Source organism: Perca fluviatilis, chromosome 8 (genome assembly GCF_010015445.1).
Source record: "Perca fluviatilis chromosome 8, GENO_Pfluv_1.0, whole genome shotgun sequence".
NCBI lineage: Eukaryota > Metazoa > Chordata > Actinopteri > Perciformes > Percidae > Perca > Perca fluviatilis.
This window is the reverse complement of record NC_053119.1, coordinates 18,984,121-19,006,682: the sequence shown is the minus strand read 5'-3', so window position 1 is coordinate 19,006,682 and position 22,562 is coordinate 18,984,121. Positions and strand designations below refer to the sequence as shown.

Sequence of the window (22,562 nt, the reverse complement as noted above, 5' to 3'; positions counted from 1 at the left end):
CCCCCCCTTTTTAAAAACCCTCTGCACTGTAAGCACTTCTGGGTTCTCGTGCACATGACATAAATAATCTGCACGTTTTCCCGTCTTTAACACCATGACCCTTTTAATAAGATCAAAGCAATCAGTGGAAAAAGCTTTGTGGGCCTCTGCTAGCAGAATCAAGATGAGGGAAAACTGAACTTAAAGAGGCCTCATTACTTTAAACAGATAACACCAATTTTCTCTGTAAGCTTCAGTCACCTTGCAAGTAGGAAACTTGAAATGTCTGTCAGCCAGCTGGTACCTCACAGCTCTAATGTAGTGATACATGTGGCTGATGCACATGCTGTTTGTCTCAGGTGGTCCTGTCCTGTGTCACTCGTGACATGGACAGATGCTTTACACAACAAAGGAGCCAGTGAAGGGAACTTCCTCTTCTCAGGAACTGAATCCAGATCTGCTCTCAGATGTTGTGTTAAGACATAGCAAGGTCAAGCTTTCATTATGCAGCCATGTTACAGAATAGCAAAGCACTATAAACGTATTATGTGGGCATCGAGTCTGTTCTGGTGGTCATTAAAACACATCTGGCACCATTCATATTAACGCAGGAACCAGTCTTCGTACAAAGAGCCTTACCATCATTACCTACATGTACCAGTATGCATTGCTCATAAAGCTAAGCATTACCAAAGTATGAGTGAACATGTTTACCTGACTGTTGGTTTAAGCTCTTTATCACCTCCACCAACAGAAGGCAAACATTTCTGCTTCTATGTGCAAACACAATATACCTGAGCTACAAATTAACAATGAATATTTTGTTCAGTTGAAAGGTCAGCTGAAACATTTTACGTCTCCATTTTAAAATTAGCAGCGTTAATCACATTAAGCACTAATAACTACAACAAACATATTACATATTATCAGATAGCAATCTTATAAAATCACAGACTTGCTTACAGAAACACTCAGCAGTCAGACACTCTCTGGTTTCTGTTGGCATCAAAGTAATTATTAGTGCTGAAACAATTAGTCGATTGATTGATTAGTCAATAGAAATCAAATAAATTGGCAAGTATAAACTCCAAACATTCTCTGGTTCTGAAATTTGAGGACTTTCCACTTTTCTATTAGCTTTATTATCGCAAACTGAATAGCAGTAGATTTTTGGATTGTTGGTCAGAAAAATCAAGCAGTTTGACGATGTCCCCACTCTGGGGCATTGTCATGTTATAATAACAGAGCAGAAACTGAAAAGACCCAGGAACAAAATAATAGTATCATTAGAAATATATTATTAAAAAGAAACTGAAATGGTACAAACCAGTAGATGTATTTACTATTAAGGTCATAACAAGCATTTTAATAAGTAAAGATTTGAATAAGGGTACTGAGCTGACAAATCTAAGGAGATCTACTCTCTCTGTAGAAGCTGTAGTTGGTATTATGTTTTTTGTTGTTGTCCCAGCTATATAGTGGTGCCACCTCCTAGCTTGACAGCATCAGCAACCTGTGATTCTCTTTGTCGCATTTGCTCTGTGGTGGATAAAACAAATGTGCTTTGATTCTGACAACGTGATAAAATTAAAGTAGCTAATCCATACAGTTGTCCTCTCCTGTATAGAGTAAACGTGCACATCTAAAATGCAGGATAATAAATGAGACTTCTTTCAGACAAACTCTCTTTGTAGTTCTGCCGCATTGTGGACCTAATACACATGTTAACCCTGTGACTAATATGGAAAAAGGTTGAAATGTTTTTCCTAGAATGGGTATTGCTTGCTAATTTACCAAGAGGAGAGAAAAGGCAGGGGAAAGGACAAAGCCTACTGAATTGTATGTCCATGGTATTGTTCATGATTCAGTAATGAACGGTTCCTTTCATGAAGCTTCTACACAGCAGCATCAAGCTAGTCCAAATCTACTTATAAATACATTTTCACAAACAGCACTTTTATGCTGCACATGCTCTGGCCATGTCTTTGATCTCCTCGTGTCTTGAAAGCTCCTGGATCAGATCTCCTTTATTTAATTTCAGAGTCAGACTTGGCAACAGGTTTACAATTCATGCAGCACACTAACTCTAATATTATCATTTTATCATCCTTTATCGGTAATGTGATGTGGCTCGTGTGTCTGCTCTGCCGTTCAGAGGGTAATTGGCACAGGTGCTTTGAGATTTTTTAAGCCATCGAGTACCTTGACAGGGATGCAACGCAAATTATGGTTCGCTCTCCTGGTGACCCACTGTGGATAGTGGTCAATAGATAATTAGCTTCAAGGATGAGATAATATGACTGAATTCAGCCATTCTACTATTCTATTATTACCACCCATTGTCCATCTCAACTAGCAGAACTATTCTTCCACATTATATTCTATAAATTGATACTTTGAAAAAACACACAAAAAAAATGTAAATATGTGAATGTACTGTAAACTTTCCTTAGTTATAGCTGAACTCAGTTACGCTCAGTAATGATTTCTTGTACCTCCTGATAAGGCACTTCATGCCCTATTGCAGTCAGACAATGAGAGTACTCAATACATTCACACATCTCATTACTGAAACATAATCTGCTTATGAGGAAAAAAGCCATGGAATGGCTGTTGAAGGGCTGCCAGGCTAACCAGGCAACCAAACTATTCAGAATGCTCACATGAATAAATAAGTTATTAATTTAAAGCATTTATTATTTGAGAAAAAAAACAATGCTCAAGCTCTTATTTCTAATCACTTTCTGTAGTTTTTTGTAGATGCTGCATGTCAGACATGTCTGAGAGCGTTAGGGCTTCACCGTGTCTGCCAGTCTGTCCCAGTTCTGTTCACTTTAATCAGAGGGATTTACTCACAGTGTCAAGCTGCAAGAGATTTATCTGGCTAATCTTACCCCTGGTACTAAGACACTGCCCAACAACTGCACTACATCTCGCTGGGCATTTGGAAGATAAATATTACTAAAATACTACAATAATACTTGTGTTGTCTGCTTGAAGTTGCGCCACCATTAGTTTAGAAATCCATGGCTAAAGTAATAAATGACATACACTTTTATTTTACTAAGGTAACAGTTACACAACCAAAATTAAGTGTTACATCAGCAAAGGAAACACACCAAAGAGGTTTGGTATAATACATATTAAAAACAGAAAAGCTTAACAAATAAATTAAAATGAAAAAGCTACCATTTTAAAATATATTTTTTTAAACAGAAATTGATTTGATTTTAATTTTTGATATATGGATGATGCACGATGACTGAGTTGGCTATTCATGTGCAGAACATTGAAATTGGCCAAAACCAAATGAATATGACATGAAACTATAGATATACAAACATTAAAGTATATTACTTGAATACATTCTAATCTCATCTAGTTAAAAATCTACATTTTTCAGCAAACATTACATAATATACTGTAACATTAATGCACAAATGGGAATGTTATTTAGACGCCATCTGTCTGTAAAACTAATAAAAGAAGCATCAGTATAGTGGGATCGACTTTTGATTCAGTTTTTTAACATATTTTATTTCTATTTAAGAGAAGGTCTCAGTGGTTTTACTTGAGTGGGATGTTCAGTCTGCCTTTCCACTCCACACTGGTGTTATTTAAATTTCCAGAGAATTCAAGGTCTTCTAATAACACCTCATCAATAGAGTTACAGTCTTTCACCTGATCCTGAGCCTTGTTTGAACAACTATCTAATCAGAGCTGTGAATGGTCTGCTTACGTACACTTCCTGTGGCAGCACTACATCTCTTTAATTAGCTCCAATTCTTTCATTGCAGAACAAACAAGAGCATATGCCACTTGGTGACAGGCGTCAGCGGTACACAAGGACGGGACAGGACAGGACAGAGCTGTGCCCATAAACACCTGCCACATTCAAAATAGAAACGGGATATGTAATGCAAAAAAAAAAATAGAGAGATTAAAAAAGCGTCACTGAAAGTCTTATTTTAAAAGTCCTATTTATTCTGGAAAGCTTTTTGAATGTGTTTTGATTATAAATTAGGTTAGGTGATCATTTATTTATTCATAATACAATACAAGCAATTCAAAACATATTTAAAAAAATAAGCAGTTCCTTTTAGAAAACAAATACATGTAATCATTTATTCAGTATAGTTGTTCTATAAAAAATATTTACTTAAAATTTCTTACTATGGGAAAGCAATTCAATGCCGTCATGTATACATTATATCAATCTTGTAGATTGATCTTCATTTATGTCTTCATTAATGAAGACATAAATGAACATTCACACTTACAAATATTATCACATTTACTATCACACTCACTGAAAAACTAATACATTTTTATTCTATATTTAGTTGTCTTCATCACACTCTTTAGACAAAAAAAAATTAGTATATCAGTATTCCAGTTTTAAACATTTTTTATTGATTTTAGGATCACTTTGCCTAATATGCCCCATAGAAGATTATATTTGACGTTTTATTGGTGACAATGTGAGAAAAATGTTGCACTGCCACTGACAAAGATTGTACACTGTATAGCATCCTTGCTTTCTAGTTTATTATTACAACCTCCTAACAGATAGAGAAGTTAAGGCAAATGCAAACACCCAACGTCACCGCATCACTTCTTGCGAGCAGGAAACGTGAGTGTCTTTGATATTCAGGGATCACGAAGGGGAAAGTTTCATTGTGATTCTGTTGACAAGAGATAGAAAGCCAGGGGAACTCAGGAAATGAGCTGAAGGGGGCTTTGATTGCACCCAATAGCATCATGTGTCTTTATTAACATGCCTTGACCAGGTGGTTGTGAATAGGCCAGACCTTGGAATCAAAGCAGAGGGAACGTGACGCTGCACACGCATTCTTCATCCCTCCATTATCCCTCCTGCTCGCCCCAGCAACACGTACTACACCAGTGTCAGGGACATTTCACACACTAAGGAGGGTTTAACTTAGATGATCCAGCCTTGACTAAATCATACAGACATTTATTTTTATCTTCCTGGAAAGGTCAGTCCACATCTCAGAGCATAACTCAAGAATAATTATTAGCAAAACATTATGCTTATGTTGAATGACAGACCGTCTACCATCATGTGAGGGCAGTTCAATCCCTTTCACTGCATTTTGATTCCACTTGATAAAAGGTTAAAGCTGAAGAGTTGTATATTACCTCCAAATCCCTTGATGAACCTTAGTAAAATGTTCAAAATCAAAATATTTATCAACTTCTTAGTGTTATATTATTTCCAGGTTACATAGGGACTTTTACCAGCTGTACATTTTCACAAAAATGTGAGACAAAAATAGAACGCATTTCACTGTAAGGCAAAATATCCGGTCATTTAACAGAACAGCGAGTCGTGTGGGCAGAGGTAATCAGAAAAAGAAGTTAACTGACATCCAGCATCAGCATCAGACAGGCCTGACATGCCTCAGCGCCAGTGATGTGAATAAAGCCCCAGCCACAAGAGGAACGGCCTGCTGTGTTGCGTGCATGGAGTCGGATCATATCAAGCTGCTGTAAAGACTGGCAGACTGAAAATGAAGTGTGGCAGGGCAGCAGGAAACATCTGGGCTTCACCCTGATCTCTGTGACATAACAGGCCTGGGAGTGAGGCCTGAAGACCCAGCAAAGTGCAAGTCTCTGGCCACAAGCAATCTTGAAAGGCCAAACATGATTACATCCGCATCGTTCCAGCCATTTACAGCACAAAGGACATGACTCGCAGATCAAGGCACCTGTGCATCACAAGTCTAGTCAAGGTTCAGATCGTGTGCAGAGATAGCAGGGGTTTTTCCCCATAGGGTGATCTCTGTCTCTCATACGCTCTGACCATCTTGGGATTTCCATTAGAAAGAGTGTTCTACATATCAATCCAAGCTTTAATTAAAAAGCTGCTATATTCACAGAGCCTTCGTAAGCTTGCTGGAAATGCGGAGGTTATCCTGCTCTTCTCCATGAGTAGGCGAAATGGTGCATTTGGAAACCAAATGAGATCATTGTTGCCAGGCTTGAGCCTTTCATCTAATTTTATTGTCGTTACCGAGTGACTGTCACCCTCTGGTAAACACTTGATGTTGTCATCAGCATTAGTACCATTACTCATATGCTTGAAGAGGTGACTCAATACACAGTCAATGTAGTTTCATCTTATATAGAAATGTATATTTTCATTGTATAAAAAAACAGGAACAAATAATATATATTGTGATGTATTCATTCAATGCTTAAAGCATTAACATACAAACAGCTTTGCTAATTTTTGGTTAAAAAATGGCTTTTATGCCTAGCTGCAGTAAAGACTGATATGGTGTATGTGTGATGGAGACACATACACCATATCAGTCAAATTGATGAGGACAGAAATGCAGTACAGCCAAAATAATGTAATTATCAAAAAGATTATAATTACATAGTACATATTTACAATTGTAAAATGTACAATGATGTTTAGTGTCTTTTAGTAACATGTGAATGATCTTTGGATGCCAACTTGTGGCCTTAAACATATCTTTTATTTTCCTGAAATTATATAAAAGGTTTCTAGCTGCTTTGTACTTACCCTTTATTTTAAAATTCTTTTGATATATACAGTGGGAGAACAAGTATTTGATACACTGCCGATTTTGCAGGTTTTCCCACTTACAAAGCATGTAGAAGTCTGTAATTTTTATCATAGGTACTCTTCAACTGTGAGTGACGGAATCTAAAAAAAATCCAGAAAATCACATTATATGATTTTTAAGTAATTAATTTGCATTTTATTGCATGACATAAGTATTTGATACTAGCCTGACAAGCCAGATCCACATCAAGATGTTGGGTCTGGGAACTCACCATTGACGTAGCTCAATCCGAGGGGCGGGATAAACGGTTGACGAAGAAGGTAGCGAAGCTAGCTGATAGATTAAACTTTTGCCGTATCCGGTCGGTAAAACTCCGAACACATCTTCCTTTTTTAAGAATGATTTCTGTGCCGTTCTTTGTTCTTTTCTCAAAGAAAAGCTGAACTCCCAAGTCTTCCAGAAGACCGATGTTCCCAGCAGCAGCAGCCATAAGCCCGCCCACCGACTCTATACACGATGTGATTGGCCTGACCAAAATTTCGTTTTGCCAGCTCGCAAGCCAACGGAGAGTGTCTAGACTAGGAGTGGGGGAAAAAAATCGATACAGCATAGTATCGCAATATTTTCCGTGGCAATACTGTATCGATACACAGACGCTAAGTATCGATCTTTTATTATACATGTGTTGGTCAGTTTGTCTGCTTGGCACAATCCCATTTTGCAGCAATAAAATTGAAGTGAGATGAACAAACAGAGAAATGTATCTTTTTAGATAAAACAGATGTTGACAGAAGTTTTCTTTTGGGGACATAATTTGAAATTGGGAAAAATTTGGTAATCAATTGCAATATATCGCAGAATATTGCAGTATCTTTAAAATCGCAATAATATTGTATCGTGAAGTAAGTATCGTGATGATATCATATCGTGAGGCCTCTGGTGATTCCCACCCCTAGTCTAGACCCCCTGGCTGCAAATTAAATTTCCTGCCACTAGTGTGCGTCTAGATTTCTAGGCTAATTTGATACATCAGAAAAGCAGAACTTTATATTTGGTACAGAAACCTTTTGTTTGCAATTACAGAGATCATACGTTTCCTGTTCTTGACCAGGTTGCACAGACTGCAGCAGGGATTTTGGCCCACTCCTCCATACAGACCTTCTCCAGATCCTTCAGGTTTTGGGGCTGGCGCTGGAGTATCTGGACTTTCAGCTCCCTTCCATACATTCTTTCGCCACTTCCTGGCTTTTCCTCCCTTACCCTTCTGCGTTGGTCATTATCCATACTAGCCCTTCCCCATCTTCCATTCATCTGTGCACCCCCCCTCCCCTCCACCATCCCTTCCATGTCTTCCACAATTGGGTATTCTGTTCTTCTCCTCCTTCCTGTAAGCTTTATTCCTTTATCTCCTCCATCCTTCCCATTCCCTCTCTCCAGATGGTCATTTCTCCTTTCAAGTTTCCTCCACATGGCTGTCTTTTCAAGGGCTGTGTGCACTGCCATTTAATCCTGCGGTGCGATGTTAGTGGTTTTCTTTCTGTGGTCCCACTCTCTTCAGTCTTTTCCAGGTCCTTTGCCATCTTTCTGTCATTTCCTTATACCCCTGTGTCCCTCTGTTTCCTTCCTTTCTCTCACTGCTGTGTTACCTTCACTGTCCCACCATGCTTGTGCACGTCTATTGTATCCACTCTCTGTCACCATGTAAGTCCTATTTGTGTGTGTGCTTCTTTCGTTACTTTCTACATTATAGCTGTTTCTTTCTTTCGTCTATTTGCTTCATTCTGTGTCCATTCCTTTTTACTGCTGTTGTATATATATATTATACATATATATATATATATTATATATATATACTATATATATATATATATATATATACATATATATATTATAATATATATTAATATAACATTATATATATTATAATATAATATATATAACAAAATATACTTAAAAATAATATATATTAAATATATATAATATATAATATTATATATATATATTATATATATATATATACATATATATATACACACATATATATATATATATATATATGTCTAATTGCCAAGATGATGAGAGTAAAAGCTTCTAAGCATAAGCACAAACTCCTAGGGGAAAGATATGAAAAGACATTTAATACAAAAATATAATTCACAAAACAAAAACTTTAAACAGAATCACAATTGAATTTCGGCAAGTGTGGCTCAAAATATGAAAGAAAAACAAAAACAATATAAGTCTTTTTTCACACTTGTGGTGGTGTGACATCCTTGTTTAGTCTTTCCAATGGAAATCTAAATAGTGTGAGTTGAAGCAGGATCTTTAGAGAGGAAATAGAGGCTGCTATAAAAAGCAGTGGTGAGAGTCTGGATGAGTGCTGAACATTGATCTGCTGGGCACCTCAGACAGGAAACTGTTTCCTCACGATGTCTGCCATTTGGGGATCAGTCTCTGACAGCATGGAGTACAGGTGCTGAAACTGCACAAGAGGAAGAAGGGTGGGGTGGAAACATAATGTTTATTTTCCACTGGAGCTGGTGGTGTATAGCCACAGTCCATCACACATCTTGACTTGACACAGGCTCTAAAATAAATCCTAAATCCTTTTGTGAAACAATGGCACCACAGGCAGCGGTTTGCACAGGATAAGGCGATTAGAGAAAATTCAAGGTGTTATTAACAAATAAATCCATTTGTCATTGTGTCTATAACATATTTTTAAACTTGTGACATTTTAAAATACCTTTTTCTTTTGTCTTTTTTCAGCTTATCATTTCAACAGAAATAACATTCAATGACCATGTATAATTATACATTAGATGAGATGTTTAAACTGTTATTTGGGAACTGTTAGGATTTTACAATGAACCTTCATTTTAAAGTAAAAACAATAGACAGGATGATTATAGTTGCTCCATACTTGCTTGTAATACACATATAGTTATACTTAAATCATTTTGGTGAAAGCACTTACTGAAGTCTTAAAGTTTAGAACTAAACTGCCCGCAGCTGTGAGAGCAGTCCTCTCTGTAAGGTAACCTTTCTTCACCAAATCTGCCAAGGTGTCCTACAAAGAACAAAATATAAGAATAAACAGACAGTTCTGTGGCATTTCATAGAGCAAAGAAAAGCACTGATTCACCTTTTTTTGCATTTAAAAATCTCAGTAAACAATATGACCCAACAGGAAAGTTAGCAAAGCGTTTCTCTGGTATTATTACTTTGGAAATCTGAACGCAGATGTCAGCTAGAAACTCAGCTGTGATCTCTGCTAGAGTCTGGAGCTGTTCATCTTTTGTGTCTTCTTTGCTGGTATCGCCATCTTTGCCCTCACTGTGGTACTGAAGCACCCGCAAAATGGTTCCGATAAGGGGAAGACCTGGAGGCAAAAGACAAAACACATCAAACCATTAATAAGAACTGGGCATATTAAATTGGGGGATATCCTCTTTATGAAGTCTTAGCTTATATTGTAAAAATACATTTTTGTTCCTGCATAATGTAACCATTTAAAAAAAAGCCTTGATTGGCCTCATAATCATGTGGGTTATTTAAAAAAAAAAAAAAAATCTATTTTACATCTATTTTGAATACCAAATATCTTACAGGTAACACTAAATCAACATTCATTATAACATGGTCTGGGTGAATAAAAGTAATATAGGACTCCTAAGGAGCTCCAGTGAAATTGACTGTTTACTGTTCAAAATGAATGCGCTAAATTAAATGAAAAAGAAAATCTTCTTTCCAATACTGAGTGTAGTCCTTCAGTGCAGACCTGCCAACCTTGAAGAAATGTTATGAGTACAACCCCCCCCCCCAGGCCCCCCGCCAATATACGCTCTACCGTTGCACTCACCAATGACAAACCTATGAGATACCTAACACCATACAACATAATATAATTTCACCAATCAAGATTTATTAGTTACTCCATAACCATATACAAGTAGACCATAAATGTTATACAATTACGGATATCACTCCTAACATTGAATTGAAAACAAACCGTTGTACAGGAGGCATAGCCCATGGAAACTTCTTCCACCTGAAAATACATTGTTTGGCTCATCACTACCTTCTAGATTACAATAAATTATTATTACTGTGTAGAGGAGTGGATGAATGGCTGTACGCGTAGTGAAACTACTATATAAATACAAATGTTTTCTTTTATCCTGTCCAATATTTTGTGACCATACATTTGTTAGTCTAACCAACAGGAGGCAGAGAGAGCTAATAAATATGCCTAAGTACTTCTGTGTTAAAGATGAGAGTTAGACCAGGTTAACATGTAGCCTTCTTCTGATTACTGAAGGGAAATTAAGTAGTCTAAGTAATGATTTACTCATAAAGCAACGACTAAAAAAAAGCACAGATTGAAGCCTGACAGAGACACAATTATAGGCTAATAAATAACATGGGTCAGATATTTTAGATACGCTTTTAAAAATTTGACATGGGTGACAATGCATTATGTCAGTTGCCATCACATCACATAAATAGCCTAACTGTTACCTTTATCTTATGTTAATCAGCACCTTGCCTTTCTAAAACCTTTTAGTTTTCTAGCCATTCCACCACTTTTCTAACTGCCCCCAACAAATGGGAAGGATGGCAGGTGTGATAGGCTAGCCTATTGACACCAGTGTTGGGCAACTTAATTCCAAAATGTAATACATTATTGATTACTATTTACTGTCATTTGAGAGTAATTAGTTATATTACAATATTACTGTTTCTGAATTGTAATGACTACTTTTGCGTTACTTTTGAGTTACTTTCACTAAAATAAAAGCGGGAGTATTCTTGGCAGGTAGCTTGTGAATTTCACCAGGGGTCAACAAAATCTCATCTTTATCCACTTTAATACATCATAATTTATTCATATTATTTTGTATTATTAATCTGACACTGCAAAGTAACTAAAGCTATAAAATAAATAGTTAAGTAAAACGTTCAATAGCCTACTTTACTCTGAATTGTGGTGGACTAGAAGTAGTCTAATAAGTAGGATTAAATGAAAAATACCCAATTAAAATTGAATCAAAGTAGCCGACGGTAGTATAGCGACAGATGTTGTCAGTTACCGTCTGGTTCTGGCTCTGACCACGGGGAACAGTGATGGGACAGCTCGCTTCAACGCAGCGTAAACAACTCCGGAAAGTAATGTCCGTGTCGGAAATGTATCTCTGCAGTCAGTTCAACCACTGAATTGTAACGCGTTACTCCCATCACTGATGGACACTATGAACGCTTTTTTCTTATCATCCATTTATTTTTTAATGTCATTATGTTTCGGGGCGTGGGGAGTATTTGTTTATGGGACTGTGTTCGTTACCTGTTGCCCCTTGGTGACTGATGTCGATGTCTGTCTTGCACACGGTGCAGAACACGTGAGGAGGTTCTATATACTGTCTATGTGAGGTAGCCTGGACATGTGGAGGAAAGGCCATCTCTCCCGTTAAGAAATCGTTCCGAACCTTTTTTTGAGGCGGTTCAGCCATGGCATGCAAGCCTACAGTTATCCTGACAGCCTGGCTTGCTAAGGCACTGAATTGAATTAAACGCGCAAAGCATTTGGCAATGAGGGGCAGGTCATAGATGTAGATTGCCTAGAAACTGAAACCAGAGAAATGCGAGATGCAACAAAATGCGTACCTAGAAAGCAGCGAATCGTACAAGCGTACTAAAGGGTCAAAATGCGTGCCGAGTACGCAAAATGCGTACGTGTTGGCAGGTCTGTCAGTGCCACATCCTCTGAACACCACAGGATGGCACTAACACACAATCTGCAAGAAGTAAGTTGCACTGCCTCTCTGAACTGACTTTGTTTAACAACGATCCTCTCACATCCCGTTTGCGATTCAGTTTGTGAAAGTCTTGATATTGATTTGGGAAAAATGGCATGGCTGGATAGCTATCTTGTCTTGTTGTTAAACATACTATCAAATTATATTTACAGTTCGTCAACTGTACGCAATGTTATTGACTCTGAATCTTGCTAGCATAACATTAGCTGAGCCAAAAGGGTTCTACTGTATGAGCTGAGCGGACTAGAAATATCTCCTGTTGCCAGGTCCTAAGGTCCATTCTATTTACTGGAGCAGTGAACATCTGCATTGCATAAGAACCTAATGGGATGGGAATGACAGTTCTAGGTATTACTCAAACCCTCAGATATTACCAGGAAAATTAAGTTATTGTTTGATAATGGCCACATCTTCGGGGATTAATCCTTATGTGTACTACGTGCATTCAAAAGGCAGATCTCAGGGCTGATGTCATTCTGTTACAAAACTTACTTGTGTCACTTCTGTGGCGCCACTGATCCTGGCATCTATAAAGAGCCTGCAGGACAGCAAACGCCTGAACCAAAATGGTCTTCTGCTCTTGCAGGACAACTGGAAGATCAGTTGGCTGGCAGAGGTCCTCACACACTACGTCACAGACAAAGTCCCACACTGCTTTGCCAGGTCCATCAGGGGCAGCTAGAAGACACAATTAAAATTATTTGTCTTTGAAGGGTTACTTCAGTCTTCCGGTAGATTTTACTGAGTTAACAACTATGTTAAACATCTTTAACTTCTGTTATGATGTGTTTTGATCGCTCTTACCAAAAGTCTGAATGCCCTCATCTATGGTGGTGAGGAGTTGGAGGGTGTGAAGGTAAACCTCTAAGCCATTTGGACTCTCTGATCTGTGAAAGTAATTAAATACTGTTCAATACTGAGCGTCAACAAAATCATCACTATCATAAGTACCATTATTTAGTTTGAACTCTACTACTGCTGTATCAGACCAAAGATAAATAGAATGTTTTATAGACATGTCAGTATTATCAACAAAAATACAAGTGCAACAACTGAATACAGACAAACAAGTATGAAAAAATACTCTGGAAACTGAAAATGCTTTCTGTGGATAAAATTTCTACTCCCATTGAAAGTAAATGTAATCATGCAAACATTTCACATTTTCAAACAAACACAGATTCTCACCTAAGCTGCTTGGCTGCCTCAAGAAGACATGAGGCCAGATCCAGATGGCTTTCGCCATCCACCTCCTCCTCATCCTCTTCCTCCTCACTTGGTTGAACTATGATCCAACTCTTCATCAACTCTTCATCAAGGTCAAACAGTTTGTCAACCAACTCTCCAACCTTCTCAAGCAAGTCAGCTGTACAACACACAGGGGATTTTTGTAATAACCATTTTTGAAAGAAGACATATGGTTACAAGTACACTACTGGTCAAAAGTTTTAGAACACCCCAATTATTTTTGTTTTTTATTGAAAATTTAGCAGTTCAAGTCCAATGAATAGCTTGAAATGGTACAAAGGTAAGTGGTGAACTGCCTGAGGTTAAAAAAAACAAGTAAGGTTACCCAAAACTGAAAAATAATGTACATTTCAGTATTTTACAAAAAGGCCTTTTTCAGGGAACAAGAAATGGGTTAACAACATAAAGCTGTTCTGCAGCAATGGAAGTTGATCAAGCTTTGAAAGTTGGTGCTACCAATTTCCACAGGTGTTCCAACTTGTCTGGATTACTTACAACCCCCTCTGTTTGTATAAAAGTATTGTTGGAACACACTGTGGTACCGTACCCTCGTGAGCATTATTTGAACAGTATTGTACTGCAGAAAGTAGTGTTGCTATAAAAATGGTGGGAAAAAAGCAATTAACAATAGAAGAGAGACAGACCATCATAACAGTTAAGAATGTTGGTCTTTCCTACAGAGAAATTGCGAAGAATGTCAAGGTGTCAGTGAGTACAGTATTCTTCACCATCAAAAGGTCTGGCAGACCCAAAGCCACAACAGAATCAGAAGACAAGTTTCTGAGAGTCAACAGCTTGCGTGATAGGCGGCTCACAGGACAACAGCTTCAAGCACAGCTTAATAGTGGTCGTAATAAGCAAGTCTCAGTTTCAACTGTAGACTCAGACTTCGAGCTGCAGGTTTGATAGGTTGAGTTGCAGCAAGAAAGCCATTGCTAAGATGTCAGAATAAGAAAAAGAGGCTTGCCTGGGCCAAGAAACACTGCCAAAGGACTACTGACGACTGGAAGAAGGTGCTATGGACTGATGAATCAAAATTTGAAATCTTCAGTTCATCACGCAGGATTTTTGTACGCCGTTGAGTAGGCGAAAGGATGGTTCCTCAGTGTGTAACACCAACTGTCAAAACATGGAGGAGGAAGCATGATGGTCTGGGGCTGTTTTGCTGGATCCAGGGTCGGTGATTTGTACAGAGTGAAAGGCACCGTGAACCAAAATGGCTACCACAGCATTTTGCAGCGCCATGCAGTACCCTCTGGTATGCGCCTAGTTGGTCAGGGGTTCATCCTACAGCAAGATAATGACCCAAAACATAAGTCCAAGCTATGCCAGAACTACCTTAGGAAAAAAGAACCAGATGGTAAGCTTAAAAACATGGAGAGGCCAGCACAGTCACCAGACTTAAACCCCATTGGGCTGGTTTGGGATGAACTGGACAGAAAACTGAAAGCAAAACAACCTACAAGTGCCACACATTTATGGGAACTTCTGCAACAGAGTTGGGAAGAACTTTCTGAAGAATATTTGATTTCCATTGTAGAAAGAATGCCACGAGTATGTTCAGCTGTTATATCTGCCAAAGGGGGCTACTTTGTTGAGTCAAAAATTTAGAATACATTTTGGTTTATAAATTGATTCCATGATTTATTTTTTAACTTAAATTGTTCATTTGTTCTATTCTTTCATTTCAGAGTACAATAAGACATTGAACTGCATGAATTTCAATAAAAAACTGGAAAAATTGGGGTGTTCGAAAACTTTTGACAGGTAGTGTAGTTAAAGGTGCCCTGTGGAGTTTTCCTATAAACAAAAGTGTGTTTACATTCAGTGTTACTCGCCCAAAAGACATTGTGTGCATTCTTGAATGCATTTCCCGTGGCAAAAATCATTTTCAAAGCCAATTTAATAGCATTAGTATTTTAAATCCAGCATTGTTAACATGCAGCGCAACTAGAGGTTAAAAACTCAACAGGGAACCTTTAAGATAAACAGCTTACGTACACATACTCTGACTTAATGAAAGTCATCTTGGTATGTCAAACAGATTTCTTTCATACACAATTAACACATCATCAGCTTATTAAAAAGAAATGAGTAAAAGCACGGTACTGTTGGTAGAACTGCACATGATGAAAAGGAGGTTGGAGCGCACAGACGTCTGTTGATGTATTCGCTGAAGCCACAGGGAACAGACATCTTTCTGAGAGATGCAGGTCAGCAGCAATCTGCAAACATCATCAGAAAAGATAAATACTTCTCGCTCAGTCTTTCTGTCTCACATGTCTGCAGATAATGCAAATGTCACCTGCTTGTTTCCAGAAGGGTCGGAGGATCTGTATCTCCAAGCAGAAGCAACAGCACAGCACTGTGGACACACAGGGAGTTGCATTAATTAGAATATTATACAAAATCATAGATGATGACTTTTACCCACCTTAAGTCTTCATTTTGGCTAAGAGTCAGACAAGTGTCAGGAAAACAAGCAATGTTCCCGAGGATTCCCACACAGATTTCCTAGAGAAGCAAAACAAAAATCTATGACCTGTCATGGGAATTCTAAAAAAATGAAATATATTACATATGATTATATAGAATGTATGAACTGGAAAGGATTTCTCTCACTGTGAGACGTGGACAACGAGATTTGGCTATCACCCCAAGAAGGATATCTGTAGCTTTAAATTCCTGCAGGAAACCAGCCACATCCTACACACAGTTGAAAAATAAACAGTCATTAGTAAATATTCAAACATGTAATTACATGATTCACATCTTACTGTGTATGTGTGCTTTCGCTGGAACATTTTAAGAGAAGTGTTGAATTATATTCGCTTCATACTGAGAGATGTTTCAATTATGTTGTCCAGCCCATTCATATCAATCAGGGTAGGTTTAACGACAGAAACACCTTCCAGTATAATGCAATACAGTTTAACAGCCCCAAAAACCACATCCTCCAATAAACATTAAGTTGAATCAACACCTCTCTAAAAAGGGTGAACATTATAACCTTCATGGAGGTTTTTAGGATTTTTTTGCAGGATTATTAGACTACATTAGTTTTAGAAAAGGAGGACTTAATAAACTGCCAACTGAGTGTATGGTAGGGCTTTGACTCCGAACTTCGTTATTCGAATATAATTCAAATATAAAAAAAAATAATGATATTCGAACGAATATTAGCCAGCCCTTAATATTCGAACCTGTTATGGGCATTATTTTTTGTAAATGCGTTTGCTTGTAAACGTTGTTTTCAGTTCAGATTCCGAGGCTTTTTCACGCATTTCAAAATGTAACTACAAGTCGCGGCGACGCACGTCTCTCGGCCGTGGCTCGGTAGCGGTGCATTCCCCCCTAATTCTCAAAGAAAGCTGGCTGGCCCAAGGCCAGGCCAGCGGCGTCTTTCTCCCGTCGCGTTCCGCTGTCTCTCCTACCTACACCGGCGCCGCACCCTGTCCCTTCTCCCCCTTTCTACCTGCCTGCTCAGTGCTGCTGCGCATGAGGAGAGAGCACAGAGGGGAGGGGGGGGCTGCTCCTCACTCACACAACAGAAGAGAAAGGACTGTTTGGGGGCTACAGGAGAGAAATACATTGTGTGCTCGCTGAACAATACTGGTGACTCTTTTTTATTTTACAGAAAGTCGCTGTCTTTTCTACAGAAAGTCGCCAGATTTGTCGCTAGTCGCTTTTGTGAAAAAAAGTTGCTAAGTTGGCAACACCGCCCACACACACTGGCTCAACGCACACACCAGCACACGAGTATAAACATCAGACCACTTACGTAGACTACGGTGAAAGCTCCGAACTTCCTGTCGAAAGCACACTGTTTGTGTTTAATCCAGGGTCTGACTTAATTTTTTTTTTTTTAGACTGAAGGCATTTAATGGTCAAAATATTATTAATAAATATTTGAATATATTCGTATATTAATATTAATATAAAAACGAACTTCGAATATGATTTTTGGGCAAAAGTCAAAGCCCTAGTGTATGGTGTATAAGTAATGGTGTATGAATGGCAGACACAAAGACACCAGCAGCATATTTAATTTGTGGTTAAATATCATGAATTCACCGATTGTAGTAGTACTTCTGTGGCCTAGATCATGTTTCATTTCTGGATGTTTTTTCTGTAAATGCTTTCCACTTCTCATGATACACTTATGGCAATAAAAGAGCTGAATGAAAAAGAATCTTAATTAGTTTTTTTATTTTCCACGTTTTATCGTGGCAGGCAGTCTGGGACTTGCACTGGTCTGGTCTTGGTCTTGGTCTTGACTCGGTCTCAACCCCTCAAAGTATTGGTCTTGTCTCGGTCTCAATACACTTTGATCTTGGTGAATGCAAAATGGGACACAGATAAATAATTCTACCTTATCCATTGCCATATCCCAGACTCTACATAGATTTTCTTCATCATCATCAGGGAGCTGCATCTGACCTTCAGAGTCCACCTCCGAATGCTCTGTCACCATCTGCAAGACATGACCATTTTACAATGAAATTACAAATGTTAGGTACTATATATTGAACAGTGTGCTGCATAGACAGCACATAGAAACAATGAGTGATACAGTAAAGAAGTAAAGATGCTTTTCATTTCAAATTACTTAATTAGTGGTCTCTAAATTAGCTGACTGGAAAAAGCTATTGTTAAATAAGTCGAGAAAATAAATGCAGCTCACTGCCTGATCTCCAGTGCATCTGTGATTGAAACAGTGCTTACTAAAAAATATCATAACTCAAATTTGACATTAGCAATAACAGCCACCCTACATGGATGAGACGAGTCAGGGTGCTGAAAAGCCAGTGCTTGCTGTAAACGGTGTCTCCAATGGCATCCAAATCTCCGTCCTCTTCTCCATCAACTGCGTCTGGGGGTGGTGATGGGTTTCGGTCCATTATAGGAGACTGTATTCCAGTTGGAGATGAGGATCTCTCAGTCTCCACTTCCTCAGCACCATCAATGCTGTCGTCTGGGAAAACAAACAGTGGCACAGATTAGAGTTTAGTGAGATTACTATAGCATGAGGTTCTTACACAGGTAGTCAATTGCTCAGGTGATATTAAATCACCAATGTGAAGGACTGCTTTATGGAAGTATTATATGGGGAGGATTTGGGCATTAATGTCATGTTCACTGGACCAGCAAAAACAGACATCTGGGCTTAATCTCACTTCCCATATTTGATAGTTCTTCACTCGGTGGAACCGGAAGTGGTTCTGGCACTCCTTCGTGAAGGCCGTCTCAAAGATCTTATTCCTATACGTGCTCTGGTTTATTGCCATTTCTTTAAACTAGAGTTGCACCGATAGACCGGCCGGTGACCGGAATTGGCCGGTTTTCATGTGCTCTGCCATGACCGGCGACCGGTGACTGGCAACCGGCAGGTCAGTCTGACATATGTCGATTCCATGCCGGTCAATGCTACAATTAACTGACAACATAAGTTATACGAGTTACAGTTCTCAAGGACGCACGCACACGGACGCGTCTCTTTTTCCTTTCTCTCAACTTTTCCGCCGTGTGTCGCACGTACCCGCTCGCGGTGTGAAGCGTGTGTCCGCGCTATTCTCGCACATGTAGGGAACCTCGTGAATTAACCTGCAACATGTCAGCTGTTTGGGAATTCTTCAGCGTGTGTGCAGAAGATAACAAGTTTGCAATATGCAACACCTGCAAGGAAAAAGTAGGGCGTGGAGGGACGACACCAAAAAAAATCACATTTATTTTGTTGGATATTGATATGTGAAAAGAAGGAAATGGTTCTAACATTGCACTTTAGATGTGTGTGAATTTCCCACACCAGGAGTAATTTATATAGTTCTATTTTATAGTGATCCATTATCTGTTCAAAACATGTTCTATGTTCTCTGCAAAATGTTCTATTAAAGAAAACATAGAAAATAAATATTTGTGTGGGTTAGAAAAAATTAAAATCGGTATCGGCTGGCCTAACTCAATGAAAATCGGAAATCGGAATCGGCCTAGAAAGTTGTAATCGGTGCATCTCTACTTTAAACCAATCACAATCGTCTTTGGCAGCGCTAAGCGTTGGATGCAATAATGGTGCCTCTGCAAAATAGGAACTTGTTTTGGTGGAACATGTGCTCGTTCAAAAGTTGTTTAAGTCGTGCAACAAAAAACTCAGATTGGACAGATAGCTAGCTGTCTGGATTTAACCTGCAGAGATCTGAGGAGCAGTTAGTCATAGCCCTCATAACCAGGGTTCAGCCAAGGACTGAGGAGCAAGGAGTTATCAAATAAGTAGTCTATATTAGGGTGTCAGCATTAACGCGTTAATCGCAATGCGATTAAGGGTCGAGCATAACACGTACATTTCTTTTTTAATCGCATGCCGCCATTTATTAATTTATTTTCACTTCACTCGGCTTCGCGTCATGCCTAACAGGCTACTATTTTGACCCTTTGCCATACTTCCTCGTGACACATCCTGTTGCTGCAGGAATAGCAATGCGGATTTCGGTGCCTCATTCCGGTGCCACTGATATGCCTGCGCTTTTCTCTGATGCTCTGAAACAGACGTTACAGGCAACAGAAACATCACTACACTCGGCAGCAGATAACGTTAGACTACCGCTAGCTAGTAGCTGGATTAAACACGGTTACAATGCTGACAGTTAACGCTAAACGGTGTAAAGTTTGTCTGTATTTCACTGTAGAGGATTCCAACACCGGGATGTTCAATGAAACTGGTAACCTACAGCCTCGTGGTGCATTTAAAGTTATTGTTAAATGCCCTTTTCCCATCTAGTGGTTGTTTGTCATTCAACAGCTATTTACTAGTGAAATAAGTTATTGTTATTACATAATTATTAAATCATTTAATTTTGACCATATGGCCTTAGCAATAAACAAGCAGTTGTTTAATGTTGCCAACTGTTGTTTAGTACCCTTCTTTTTTTTAACTTTCTTAAAAAGTATCGGTTCAGGCACCGGTACTGTTTTAAAAGTACCGCTTTAGCACCGGTATCCAAACCAAACAATACTCAACCCTAATATTGACTCTAGATTCAAATGTGTGACTAGATTCACACATTTTTCTTTTGTTTACAGTAAACAAATAAATAATAAACAAATACAAATCAAAGTTCCTAAAAAATCAAATTCATAAAGTCACTTTCTTTGCATTCATTTGATTCCCAATCATACTTAAAAACAGTGATGCAAAATAATAGAATTTTAATCATGCGATAAAACTTGCGATTAAACGCGATTAACTATAGAAATTCAGCGATTAATCGCGATAACATTTTTTAAAATCTTTTTTCAGCCCTAGCCTATATCCTTGACGGTCCACTTCCGGGATTTCTCCGGTGACAGGAAATTCTACCGTATTTTGTCCGTTTCCTTCTTTGTGTTGGAATTTTAAACTCCGGTGGACTGAATCTGAGTGGGACTAAGACACGAGGAAGGAAGACAGGTTGAGGACTCGAGGAGGCAATTTAAGGATTATGAGATGCAACCCCTGTAGGTGTGTCTCATGTCACTTATTTGATAACTCCTCGGTCGAACCGGAAGTTGTTCTGTCCCTCCTCAGTGAAGGCTGTCTCAAAGCTCTTATTTCTTTCCCCCGAGGAGCGAGCATAGAGGAGGGACCATCAAGGAGCTATAGGCGAGGATACAGGAGAGTAGCCTTCCCCGAAGCCGTACAGCGGAATGAGTTGCTAACTCCACCCAAACAGCTGTCATATTCATGTGACGTTTCAGAGGAAAGGACGTTTCATCTATCTAAAACACATTTGCTCGTTACCTCTCTCCTCCAATGATTTCCTCGCATCTCTCCCGTGCCTCCTCGGTGGGAGGGACTAAGACGAGAGGAAGGGAGGCAAGTGGAGGAGTCGAGGAGGCAATTTCAGTGACATGAGATGCACCTTCTGTCTCCCCCATCCTTCCTCGGTAGGACGGAAGTGATGCAAATGAAGGGAAGGGAGATGCAGCCACGGTCTGTGTATCACTCAGTTGCCATTTTATTATGTACACCTACCAAACACTACTGCAGCCTTCATGGAGGTTTTAATACTAAGGTTTTGTTGCAACTGTTTTTAGAGTGGTTTAAACGAGATGTAGCTATAAAATGGCAACCAGCTTTATGACATAAGTTGTTATTATATATATATATTATATAGAACAGGAAGTTCTGCTCTCTACTGTAACGCTATAAGCTAATAAAAGAAAGCTCGGCGGCATTGAGCTTTAATTTTGGCTCCCAGTAACTTTCAACAGAACAGACTCGACTGTATGATTTCTGCTATTAAACACTCTCTGTTAGCTAAAAGCATCGATGGAGTGACTAACGTTATACGCTGAATGCAAACCTTGCAAAGGTGTGATATTAAATATTTAGCTAACGTTAGTAGATGCACATTCCGCTATTAACGGATGGTGTAGTTGTTATCAAGCTGTCATACTCATAAACAGTAAGGTTACTTCTTACGTGTCAACTCACCCATAGTGACCGCTCTCTGCAAACGTAACTGGCTGGTAAATATTAAATGCAATACCACCGCATGGTTTTAAATAGTCACAGTAACTTTACAGTTTCCAGACGACATTTCAAACAGCCTCCATTTAGTACAAGTAACTGGATGCGCATGCGCGAATGTTGTACACACTGCCCAGTCTTCTTCTTGTGGTTGACCACCTCAAGTTACAATTAATGCCGCCACCTGCAGTGCGCACGGGGAACGACAGAGGCTTTTTCAGCAGGAAGAGGATGGAGAATCAAATGTAGGCTATATTTACCTTTTTTTTACTAGCCTACTGAAATGATTACTCAATTAATGAATTAGTCAATTAACAGAAAATTAATCTGCAACACAAAAATTTAAATTCCCAGCAAAAAAACAAATCACACCTCATAGACAGAGAGGCTATACTATATAACTGTGTTACACGCTTAGAGTGTCACTCACAGCACATATTTCCACTTCACATC

General features: G+C 38.8%; 1 protein-coding gene across 1 annotated transcript; it reads right to left on the bottom strand.

Moving 5' to 3' along the window:
* Nucleotides 1-8,657: 8,657 nt before the first annotated feature.
* Nucleotides 8,658-22,230, bottom strand: saal1 (serum amyloid A-like 1). Its single transcript, XM_039808744.1, has 13 exons — nucleotides 22,074-22,230; nucleotides 18,379-18,578; nucleotides 17,976-18,077; nucleotides 16,226-16,309; nucleotides 16,038-16,117; nucleotides 15,909-15,968; nucleotides 15,713-15,828; nucleotides 13,544-13,721; nucleotides 13,160-13,242; nucleotides 12,848-13,033; nucleotides 9,764-9,921; nucleotides 9,517-9,609; nucleotides 8,658-9,021 (listed from the first exon to the last, which is right to left on the bottom strand). Exons 1-13 carry the CDS (start codon nucleotides 22,075-22,077, stop codon nucleotides 8,944-8,946), a joined length of 1,422 nt encoding a protein of 473 aa, XP_039664678.1. The 5' UTR covers nucleotides 22,078-22,230; the 3' UTR covers nucleotides 8,658-8,943.
* Nucleotides 22,231-22,562: the final 332 nt, after the last annotated feature.

Coding starts and splice junctions, on each gene's coding strand:
- saal1 (XM_039808744.1), bottom strand. Junction 13,034..13,159: donor TGAGGGCATTCAGACTTTTG/GTAAGAGCGATC, acceptor TGTGTCTTCTAG/CTGCCCCTGATGGACCTGGC. Junction 9,610..9,763: donor TCTGCGTTCAGATTTCCAAA/GTAATAATACCA, acceptor TGTTCTTTGTAG/GACACCTTGGCAGATTTGGT.